Here is a 12,864-nt window from a genome sequence, read left to right as displayed (position 1 = left end):
AAACCATAACAAAACACTACTGAAATATTCCAACTCTTGCATTTCAACGAAAGAAATCCAAAATGAAATTTGAAAAATCAAGATATTGTAACTGTGATATGGTAAACGACGACAAAACACTACTGAAATATTCCAACTCTTGAATTTCACGAAAGAAATTCAAAATGAACTTTGAAAAATCAAGAGAATGTAAATGTGACAAGGTAAAACCACAACAAAACACTACTGAAATATTCCAACTCTAGCATTTAAACAAAAGAAATCCAAAATGAACTTTGAAAAATCATGAAAATGTAACTGTGACAAGGTAAACCATGACAAAACACTACTGAAATATTCCAACTCTTGCATTTCATCGAATAAAATCCAAGATGAACTTTGAAAAAACAAGAGATTGTAACTGTGATATGGTAGATCACGAGAAAACACTACTGAAATATTCCAACTCTTGCATTTCACGAAAGAAATTCAAAATGATCTTTGAAAAATCAAGAGAATGTAACTGTGACAAGTGTGAAATACTCTTGTATTTCAACGAAAGAAATTCAAAATGAACTTTGAAAAAACAAGAGAATGGAACGGTGACAAGGTAAACCATGACAAAACGCTACTGAAATATTCAAACTCTTGCATTTCAACTAAAGAAATCCAAAATGAACTTTGAAAAATTAAGAGAATGTAACTGTGACAAGGTAAACCACGACAAAACACTATTGAAATTTTCCAACTCTTTCATTTCAACGAAAGAAATTTAAAATGAACTTTGAAACATCAAGAGAATGTAACTGTGACATGGTAAACCACGACAAAACACTATTGAAATATTCCAACTCTTGTATTTCAAGGAAAGAAATCCAAAATGAAATTTGAAAAATCATGAGTATGTAAGTGTGACAAGGTAAACCACGACAAAACATTACTGAAATATTCCAACTCTTTCATTTCAACGCAAGAAATTCAAAATAAACTATGAAAATAAGAAAACGTAAGTGTGACATGGTAAACAACGACAAAGCACTACTGAAATATACCAACTCTTGCATTTCAACGAAAGAAATCCAAATGAACTTTGAAAAATCAAGAGAATGTAACTGTGATAAGGTAAAACCACGACAAAACACTACTGAAATATTCCAACTCTTGCATTTCAACGAAAAAAACTCAAAATGAACTTTGAAACATCAAGCGAATGTAACTGTGACAAGGTAAACCACGACAAGACACTACTGAAATATTCCAACTCTTCCATTTCAACGAAAGAAATTCAAAATGAACTTTGAAAAAACAAGAGAATGGAACTGTGACAAGGTAAACCATGACAAAACGCTACTGAAATATTCCAACTCTTTCATTTCAATGAAAGAAATCCAAAATGAACTTTGAAAAATTAAGAGAATGTAACTGTGATATGGTAAACCACGACAAAACACCACTGAATAATCCGACTCTTGCATTTCAAAGAAAGAAATTCAAAATGAACTTTGAAAAATAAAGAGAATGTAACTGTTACAAGGTAAACCAAGACAAAACACTACTGAAATATTCAAACTCTTGCATTTCAACGAAAGAAATACAAAATGAACTTTGAAAAATCAAGAGAATGTAACTTTGACAAGGTAAACCATGACAAAACACTACTGAAATAATCTAACTCTTGCATTTCAATGAAAGAAATTCAAAATGAACTCTGAAAAATCATGAGAATGTAACTGTGAAATGGTAAACCACGACGAAACACTACTGAAATATTCCAACTCTTGCATTTCAATGAAATAAATTCAAAAAGAACTTTGAAAAATCAAGAGAATGTAACTGTGACAAGGTCAACCGCTACAAAACAGTACTGAAATATTCCAACTCTTGCATTTCAACGAAAGTAACTCAAAATGAACTTTGAAAATCATGAGAATGTTACTGTGACAAGGTAAACCACAACAAAACACTATTGAAATATTCCAACTTTTGCATTTCAACGAAAGAAATCCAAAATGAACTTTAAAAAATCAAGAGAATGTAACTGTGAGACGGTAAAACCACGACAAAACACTATTGAAATAATCCAACTCTTGCATTTTAACGAAAGAAATTCAAAATGAACTTTGAAACATCAAGAGAATGTAAATGTGAAAAGGTAAACCACGACAAGACACTACTGAAATATTCCAACTCTTTCATTTCAACGAAAGAAATTCAAAATGAACTTTGAAAAAACAAGAGAATGTAACTGTGACAAGGTAAACCATGACAAAACACTACTGAAATATTCCAACTCTTGCATTTCAACAAAAGAAATTCAAAATGAACTTTGAAACATCAAGAGAATGTAACTGTGACATGGTAAACCACGACAAAACACTATTGAAATATTCCAACTCTTGCATTTAGGAAAGAAATCCAAAATTAACTTTGAAAAAACATGATAATGTAAATTTGAAGGTAAACCACAACAAAACACTACTGAAATATTCCAACTCTTGCATTTCAACGAAAGAAATTCAAAATGAATTTTGAAAAATTAAGAGAATGTAACTGTGACAAGATAAACCATGACAAAACACTACTGAAATATTCCAACTCTTGCATTTCAACTAAATAAATCCAAAATGAACTTTGAAAAATCAAGATATTGTAACTGTGATATGGTAAACGACGACAAAACACTACTGAAATATTCCAACTCTTGCATTTCACGAAAGAAATTCAAAATGAACATTGAAAAATCAAGAGAATGTAACTGTGACAAGGTAAAAACACAACAAAACACTACTGAAATATTCCAACTCTTGCATTTCAACGAAAGAAATTCAAAATGAACTTTGAAAAATCAAGAAAATGTAACTGTGACAAGGTAAACCATGACAAAACACTACTGAAATATTCCAACTCTTGCATTTCAACGAAAGAAATCCAAAATTAACTTTGAAAAATCAAGAGATTGTAACTGTGATATGGTAGATCACGAGAAAACACTACTGAAATATTCCAACTCTTGCATTTCACGAAAGAAATTCAAAATGATCTTTGAAAAATCAAGAGAATGTAACTGTGACAAGTGTGAAATACTCTTGTATTTCAACGAAAGAAATTCAAAATGAACTTTGAAAAAACAAGAGAATATAACTGTGACAAGATAAACCATGACAAAACACTACTGAAATATTCCAACTCTTGCATTTCAACGAAAGAAATCCAAAATTAAATTTGAAAAATCAAGATATTGTAACTGTGATATGGTAAACGACGACAATACACTACTGAAATATTCCAACTCTTGCATTTCACGAAAGAAAATCAAAATGAACTATGAAAAATAAAGTGAATGTAACTGTGACAAGGTAATAACACAACAAAACACTACTTAAATATTCAAACTCTTGCATTTAAACAAAATAAATTCAAAATGAACTTTCAAAAATCAAGAAAATGTAACTGTGACAAGATAAACCATGACAAAACACTACTGAAATATTCCAACTCTTGCATTTCAACGAAAGAAATCCAAAATGAACTTTGAAAAATCAAGAGATTGTAACTGTGATATGGTAAATCACGAGAAAACACTACTGAAATATTCCAACTCTTGCAGTTCACGAAAGAAATTCAAAATGATCTTTGAAAAATCAAGAGAATGTAACTGTGACAAGTGTGAAATACTCTTGTATTTCAACGAAAGAAATTCAAAATGAACTTTGAAAAAACAAGAGAATGGAACGGTGACAAGGTAAACCATGACAAAACGCTACTGAAATATTCAAACTCTTGCATTTCAACTAAAGAAATCCAAAATGAACTTTGAAAAATTAAGAGAATGTAACTGTGACAAGGTAAACCACGACAAAACACTATTGAAATTTTCCAACTCTTTCATTTCAACGAAAGAAATTTAAAATGAACTTTGAAACATCAAGAGAATGTAACTGTGACATGGTAAACCAAGACAAAACACTATTAAAATATTCCAACTCTTGCATTTCAAGGAAAGAAATCCAAAATTAACTTCGAAAAATCATGAGAATGTAAGTGTGACAAGGTAAACCACAACAAAACACTACTGAAATATTCCAACTCTTGAATTTCAACGCAAGAAATTCAAAATGAACTTTGAAAATAAGAGAATGTAATTGTGACAAGGTAAACCACGACAAAACACTACTGAAATATTCCAACTCTTGCATTTCAACGAAAGAAATCCAAATGAACTTTTAAAAATCAAGAGAATGTAACTGTGATAAGGTAAAACCACGACAAAACACTACTGAAATATTCCAACTCTTGCATTTCAACGAAAAAAACTCAAAATGAACTTTGAAAAATCAAGCGAATGTAACTGTGACAAGGTAAACCACGACAAGACACTACTGAAATATTCCAACTCTTCCATTTCAACGAAATAAATTCAAAATGAACTTTGAAAAAACGAGAGAATGGAACTGTGAAATGGTAAACCATGACAAAACGCTACTGAAATATTCCAAATCTTGCATTTCAATGAAAGAAATCCAAAATGAACTTTGAAAAATTAAGAGAATGTAACTGTGATATGGTAAACCACGACAAAACACCACTGAATAATCCGACTCTTGCATTTCAACGAAAGAAATTCAAAATGAACTTTGAAAAATAAAGAGAATTTAACTTTGACAAGGTAAACCATGATAAAACACTATTGAAATAATCCAACTATTGCATTTCAACGAAATAAATACAAAATGAACTATGAAAAATAAATAGAATGTAACTTTGACAAGGTAAACCACGACAAAACACTACTGAAATATTCTAACTCTTGCATTTCAATGAAAGAAATTCAAAATGAACTCTGAAAAATCATGAGAATGTAACTGTGAAATGGTAAACCAAGACGAAACACTACTGAAATATTCCAACTCTTGCATTTCAATGAAAGAAATTCAAAATGAACTTTGAAAAATCAAGAGAATGTAACTGTGACAAGGTAAACCACTACAAAACAGTACTGAAATATTTCAACTCTTGCATTTCAAAGAAAGTAACTCAAAATGAACTTTGAAAATCATGAGAATGTTACTGTGACAAGGTAAACCACAACAAAACACTATTGAAATATTCCAACTTTTGCATTTCAACGAAAGAAATCCAAAATGAACTTTAAAAAAACAAGAGAATGTAACTGTGAGACGGTAAAACCACGACAAAACACTATTGAAATAATCCAACTCTTGCATTTTAACGAAAGAAATTCAAAATGAACTTTGAAACATCAAGAGAATGTAAATGTGAAAAGGTAAACCACGACAAGACACTACTGAAATATTCCAACTCTTGCATTTCAACGAAAGAAATTCAAAATGAACTTTGAAAAAACAAGAGAATGGAACTGTGACAAGGTAAACCAAGACAAAACACTACTGAAATATTCCAACTCTTGCATTTCAACGAAAGAAATCCAAAATGAACTTTGAAAAATCAAGAGAATGTAACTTTGATATGATAAACCACGACAACACACTACTGAAATATTCCAACTCTTGCATTTCAACGAAGGAAATTCAAAATGAACTTTGAAAAATCAAGAGAATGTAACTGTGACAAGGTAAAACAACTAAAAAACACTATTGAAATATTCAAACTCTTGCATTTTAACGAAAGAAATTAAAAATGAACTTTGAAACATCAAGAGAATGTAAATGTGACAAGGTAAACCACGACAAGACACTACTGAAATATTCCAACTCTTGCATTTCAACGAAAGAAATCCAAAATGAACTTTGAAAAAACAAGAGAATGGAACTGTGACAAGGTAAACCACGACAAAACACTACTGAAATATTCCAACTCTTGCATTTCAAAGAAAGAAATTCAAAATGAACTTTGAAAAATAAAGAGAATGTAAATGTGACAAGGTAAACCACGACAAGACACTACTGAAATATTCCAACTCTTGCATTTCAACGAAAGAAATTCAAAATGAACTTTGAAACATCAAGAGAATGTAACTGTGACAAGGTAAACCATGACAAAACGCAACTGAAATATTCCAACTCTTGCATTTCAATGAAAGAAATCCAAAATGAACTTTGAAAAATTAAGAGAATGTAACTGTGATATGGTAAACCACGACAAAACACCACTGAATAATCCGACTCTTGCATTTCAAAGAGAGAAATCCAAAATGAACTTTTAAAAATTAATATAATGTAACTGTTACAACGTAAACTATGACAAAACAAAACTGAAATATTCCAACTCTTGCATTTAATAGAAAGGAATCCAAAATAAACTTTGAAAAATCAAGAGAATGTAACTTTGACATGGTAAACCACAAAAAAACACTACTGAAATAATCCAACTCTTGCATTTCAATGAAAGAAATTCAAAATGAACTCTGAAAAATCATGAGAATGTAACTGTGAAATGGTAAACCACGACGAAACACTACTGAAATATTCCAACTCTTGCATTTCAATGAAAGAAATTCAAAATGAACTTTGAAAAATCAAGAGAATGTAACTGTGACAAGGTAAACCACTACAAAACAGTACTGAAATATTTCAACTCTTGCATTTCAAAGAAAGTAACTCAAAATGAACTTTGAAAATCATGAGAATGTTACTGTGACAAGGTAAACCACAACAAAACACTATTGAAATATTCCAACTTTTGCATTTCAACGAAAGAAATCCAAAATGAACTTTAAAAAATCAAGAGAATGTAACTGTGAGACGGTAAAACCACGACAAAACACTATTGAAATAATCCAACTCTTGTATTTTAACTAAAGAAATTCAAAATGAACTTTGAAACATCAAGAGAATGTAAATGTGACAAGGTAAACCACGACAATACACTACTGAAATATTCCAACTCTTTCATTTCAACGAAATAAATTCAAAATCAACTTTGAAAAAACAAGAGAAAGTAACTGTGACTAGGTAAACCAAGATAAAACACAACTGAAATATTCCAACTCTTGCATTTCAACGAAAGAAATACAAAATGAACTTTGAAAAATCAAGAGAATGTAAATTTGACAAGGTAAACCACGACAAAACACTACTGAAATATTCCAACTCTTGCATTTAAACGAAAGAAAACCAAAATGAAATTTGAAAAATCAAGAGAATGTAACTGTGATAAGGTAAAACCACAACAAAACACTACTGAAATATTCCAACTCTTGCATTTCAACGAAAGAAATTCAAAATGAACTTTGGAAAATCAAGAGAATGTAACTGTGACAAGGCAAACCACGACAAAACACTACTGAAATATTCCAACTCTTGCATTTCAAGGAAAGAAATTCAAAATGAACTTTGAAACATCAAGAGAATATAACTTTGACAAGGTAAACCACGACGAAACACTACTGAAATATTCCAACTCTTGCATTTCAACGAAAGAAATTCAAAATGAACTTTGAAACATCAAGAGAATGTAACTGTGACAAGGTAAACCACGACAAGACACTACTGAAATATTCCAACTCTTGCATTTCAACGAAAGAAATTCAAAATGAACTTTGAAAAAACTTTGAAACTGCTGGACTGGCAACCATGGGTGTAATAACTAAGGAAAATATATTCTGTCATTTCACTAGTTTTGAATAAGATTTGGATATTTTTTTGGGATATTTTTTGAAACCAGATTTATAATTGTGACTTTCCAAGTAAGTGAATATTTTTTTTTCCAGTTAAGAGGAGCCATATACTAGGAACCAGGTGTGTCTATTGGTGCGCACGCGCTGATTGCGTGATTTTTGGCCGCGCAGCGTTGCCATTCTTGTTTGTGAGTTTGGTTTTCGGGCGAAAAAAAAAGGTTAAAATCAGCGTGTGTATATGTTTATGTTTCTTCTGATTTAGTGAAGTCCTGTGGACTGCGTGGATCGCTTGGGACCAAGCAGAAGAGGGGAGAGAACCTGCCGGAAGTGCCGTATTGGTACCTGCCGGTTAATTATCCTTAAATTGCAGGGAACAGGCGAGCAGGTCTCGACGCGTCCCTTGCTCCCGGTGATCTCTTGCTCCTGAGGTTTCTCTGATGTTTCCTTGATGTAGATGGCGATGAGAGCGCTTTGAAAAAGCTGCCTCTGACTCCTTAGTTTAGCTAGTCCAGTGCTCTTTTTATCCGGATTCCTGCTGTGATAGTGAAAGTAACCAAAGACTTGCTGTTCCTGACTTTGCTTAGTGCAATCATCATGCAAATTAAATACGAAAAACCGGCCCTAATGAAGATTCAATCACCAGATTTATCAGTGGCACCATCTACCTTTTGTAACTTGTGGCTATTTGGACTCTTAAAGAAACCACCAGTGCGCACTGAGATAGCTCGCTACTTAGAGCCACCAGAGTGCTCTCGCTTATCGGACTGCTTGAATAAGTGAACCCACCGTGGCAAACGAGGAGGAAAAAGGAAACGCCAAATGAGAATCCCGGTGCATATCTCCCGCAGAAGAAAGACAAAGGACCGGCTGACAAGGACGAGTAACCTAGTCGTAATCCGTTGCGCTCCTCCTCACGATACTGCACCCCTATTTGTTCCCTGGTTTATAGAGAATGTTAACTGCAGTGCTTCGGAACCTACTCCTCCAAATTTGCGTCCGGAGCGATTCTCAGCAAAATACAAACTTCCGAATATGCTAATGTGTAACGCTCGATCTTTGAACAATAAAATGGACGAGCTGGAGGTGTTAATTAAGCAGAATAACGTACCCATTGCAATTATCAGCGAGTGTTGGGACATTACTGAGGAAACTGCACGGATTAAAGGTTACAGAAACTACCTCAACACTCGACGTGACAGAGGCATTGACCGTCGCGGATGTGGCGTAGGACTTTATTTACGTGACGACCTACCTTCAAAACTGTTAAGTAGCCCCAATGATTCTAGCCATGAGATTGTGTGGGTGGAGTGCAGACTGGCGCATCTGTCACGAAGATTCTCCTGCTTAATAGTTGCGTCATTGTACTATCCAGAAAGCACTGGGAACAGAAAAGAACTTATTGAGCACATACAAGTGTTCGTCGACAGAATGTGCCAAAAGTACACTTCCCCTGCGTTTGTGATTGCTGGTAATTTCAATCGGACCAGTCGTCAGTGGGTCTCAAGCGTTTTGGATATGAAACAAGTAGTGAACAGTCCGACTCACCAAAGTGGCAGTACTCTTGACATGATCTTTACGAACTTGGCAGATCTTTATAACGCTCCCCGATCTCTAGGTCCCCTTCAGAATTCTGACCATTTTATAATTTTCTGGGAAGCACAAGCAAGTATCCCACGACCGAAACCAACAAAAACCACAATTCGGCCCATCACAATGTCTTCAATAGCTCAATTCGGTCGCTGGATTGGTGCTTACGATTTTGAGGACATTTGTGCAGAGGCCGATATTAATGTCAAAGTCAGCAAGCTGAACAGCCTTCTGTTGGAAAAGTTCCATGATTTTTTTCCAATAAAAGTTATTACGGTTTGTGACACTGACAAACCATGGATCACCCGCGAACTCAAGCAGATGATAAAAACTCGCTGTAGTCTCCACAAAGCTGGAGATCAAGCGGCTGCAGCCAGTTTGCGTAACAGAATTGTGAAGTTAAACAAACTAGCCCAAAGACAGTATGTAAAAGAGAAAATAACGCCATTACTGTACACTGACCCTCACAAATGGCACTTCTCGGTCAAAACCCTTGCAGGGAAATCAACGCCAAAGGACCTGAGACTACTCAAAGATGACGGCACACTGACATCAGCTACTGAAGTGAAAAATTTTTTCTCCGGCATATGCACCACATACCCATCAATCACAAACTCAGAAATTGAGAGTATCATTGCTGACACCGGGACTTATGAGATATGTGAAGTATCTGAATATGCCGTCTTTAAGGAACTTCAGAAACTGAAAGTAAACTGTGGGTCTTACCCTGGTGAACTCAATGTCAAGTTGTTACACGAGTTCTCCATCTTTCTCGCAAAGCCATTCAGCTCTATTATTAACCAGTGTTTTCGCGAACAAGTGTTCCCCAGTGTTTGGAAGAGATCTTATGTGCGCGTCATTCCAAAAGTGAAAAACCCAAAATCTTGCGACCAACTCCGCCCAATTTCGATAGGTCCGAACCTCTCTAAGGTAGCGGAATCATTTATATATCGTGAACTTATGTCACAAGTCCAGGGCTCTCTTGATCCATACCAATACGGGTGCTTGAAAGGTAGTAGTACAACTGTTTATCTTGTGCGTCTGTATCACCTTATTGTTGAATGGCTTAACCAAGGGGGCACACGTGTAGATCTCCTCCTAGCCGACTATAGAAAAGCCTTCGACTTGATACGCCATTATACTGCAGTGAACAATCTGAAGGTTATGGAAGCTTGCAGACATATTCTCTTATTAATAATAGATTTCTTACGCGACCGACTACAGAGTGTATATGGTCTCTACCCGGGTGATACTGATTCGGAATGGTCTGAGCTTACGTATGGTGCCCCACAAGGCACTAAACTCGCTGCCTTGTTGTTCTTGGCAGTGATCAACTTCGTCCTTGCCGATTTTGACGAACGGTTCAAATTCGTAGATGAACTTTCCACCCTCTTAAAATACCTCATTGTGAAGTCTCAAACCGTTCCCCAGTTCAGTTAATCATTTATCGACAACTTTAGAGACCAGTGTTCTGAAAACAGCCTCCGAATCAACGAAACGAAAACCAAAATTCTTCAATTTAACCCTCTCAAATGGGATTTCCAGTGCCCCCCTCCACCATACCAAAGCATATCGTCGGCGGTTATTCTCGGTGTTACGTTCAGCGTTGACTGTTCGCTTAGCCTTCACGTCCAAGAGGTAGTGAAAAAGGCGAACTGTGCCATGCGTACCCTTTTACTGATGCGAAGATTTGGTTTTTCAGTGCCGCAATTGAAAACAGCCTACCTGACATATATTCGCCCGATATTAGAGTATGCGTGCCCTGTATGGGGTCCACAGGTTCAGAACACTGCCTATATGAGCGAAGTACTCGAATCAGTCCAGAAAAGAGCGGTGAAGGCCATACTGTCTGATCAGTACACCGATTACGAATCAGCACTGTCTCAACTAAATTTGCCGTCACTTCACGACCGCCGTTTTCAACTTATCTGTAAATTTGGCCAGTTTCTTCTGACAAGTGATAAACACAGAAATATATTACCCTCACTGCTCACAAAAAAAGTAACTACAAGATCAAAAGCAACAAAGCTAGCCCAGCCCAAGTGTCGCACTAATCGCTTCAGCAATTCGTTTGTGCCTTTTTATGTTTCTGTCTACAATAAGTGACATGTGTATTAATTTTTTGTATCTTTGTTTACTTTGTAAATAATAGCGCGATTTAGTCGGGATTTAAACCCTGACTACGAAAGCTTTTATGTTAATAAATGATTCTGATTCTGAACTGTGACAAGGTAAACCATGACAAAACGCTACTGAAATATTCCAACTCTTGCATTTCAATGAAAGAAATCCAAAATAAACGTTGAAAAATAAAGAGAATGTAACTATGACAAGGTAAACCACGACAAAACACTATTGAAATATTACAACTCTTGCATTTCAACGAAAGAAATTCAAAATGAACTTTGAAACATCAAGAGAATGTAACTGTGACAAGGTAGACCACGACAAGACACTATTGAAATATTCCAACTCTTGCATTTCAACGAAAGAAATTCAAAATGAATTATGAAAAATCAAGTAAATATAACTGTGACATGGTAAACCACGACAAGACACTACTGAAATATTCCAACTCTTACATTTCAACGACAGAAATTCAGAATGAACTTTGAAAAAACAGGAGAATGTAACTGTGACAAGGTAAACCATGACAAAACACTACTGAAATATTCCAACTCTATCATTTCAATGAAAGAAATACAAAATAAACTTTGAAAAATTAAGAGAATGTAACTATGACAAGGTAAACCACGACAAAACACTATTGAAATATTCCAACTCTTGCATTTCAACGAAAGAAATTCAAAATGAACTTTGAAACATCAAGAGAATGTAACTGTGACATGGTAAACCACGACAAACCAAGAAAAGAAATCCAAAATTAACTTCGAAAAATCATGAGAATGTAAGTTTGACAAGGTAAACCACGACAAAACACTATTGAAACATTCCAACTCTTGCATTTCAACGAAAGAAATTCAAAATGAACTTTGAAAAAACAAGAGAATGGAACTGTGACAAGGTAAACCATGACAGAACGCTACTGAAATATTCCAACTCTTGCATTTCAATGAAAGAAATTCAAAATGAACTTTGAAACATCAAGAGAATGTAACTGTGACATGGTAAACCACGACGAAACACTATTGAAACATTCCAACTCTTGCATTTCAACGAAAGAAATTCAAAATGAACTTTGAAACATCAAGAGAATATAACTCTGACATGGTAAACCACGACAAAACACTATTGAAATATTCAAACTCTTGCATTTCAACGAAAGAAATTCAAAATTAACTTCAAAAAATCATGAGAATGTAAGTTTGATAATGTAAACCACAACAAAACACTACTGAAATATTCCAACTCTTGCATTTCAACTAAACAAATTCAAAATGAACTTTAAAAAATTATGAGAATGTAACTGTGACAAGGTAAACCATGACAAAACACTACTGAAATATTCCAACTCTTGCATTTCAACGAAAGAAATCCAAAATGAACTTTGAAAAATCAAGAGATTGTAACTGTGATATGGTAAACCACGACAAAAAACTACTGAAATAATCCAACTCTTGCAATTCTACGAAAGAAATTCAAAATGAACTTTGAAAAATCAAGAGAATGTAACTGTGACAAGGTAAAACCACAACAAAACACTACTGAAATATTCCAACTCTTGCATTTCAACGAAAGAA

At 34.4% G+C, this 12,864-nt stretch overlaps 1 protein-coding gene across 1 annotated transcript; it reads left to right on the top strand.

Annotated features, from left to right (window-relative positions):
- The first annotated feature begins 8,395 nt into the window (after positions 1–8,395).
- LOC148941698 (uncharacterized) lies at positions 8,396–10,603 on the top strand. The gene has a single exon (XM_089104229.1). The coding sequence runs from the start codon at positions 8,396–8,398 to the stop codon at positions 10,601–10,603; it is 2,208 nt and encodes a 735-aa protein (XP_088960355.1).
- Positions 10,604–12,864: the final 2,261 nt, after the last annotated feature.

This window comes from Artemia sp. Qi Xiang Cuo, chromosome 18, assembly GCF_049724085.1.
Source record: "Artemia sp. Qi Xiang Cuo chromosome 18, ASM4972408v1, whole genome shotgun sequence".
Classification (NCBI taxonomy): domain Eukaryota; kingdom Metazoa; phylum Arthropoda; class Branchiopoda; order Anostraca; family Artemiidae; genus Artemia; species Artemia sp. Qi Xiang Cuo.
Note: the sequence above shows the minus strand (reverse complement) of the source record. Positions and strands in the feature narration are given on the sequence as shown.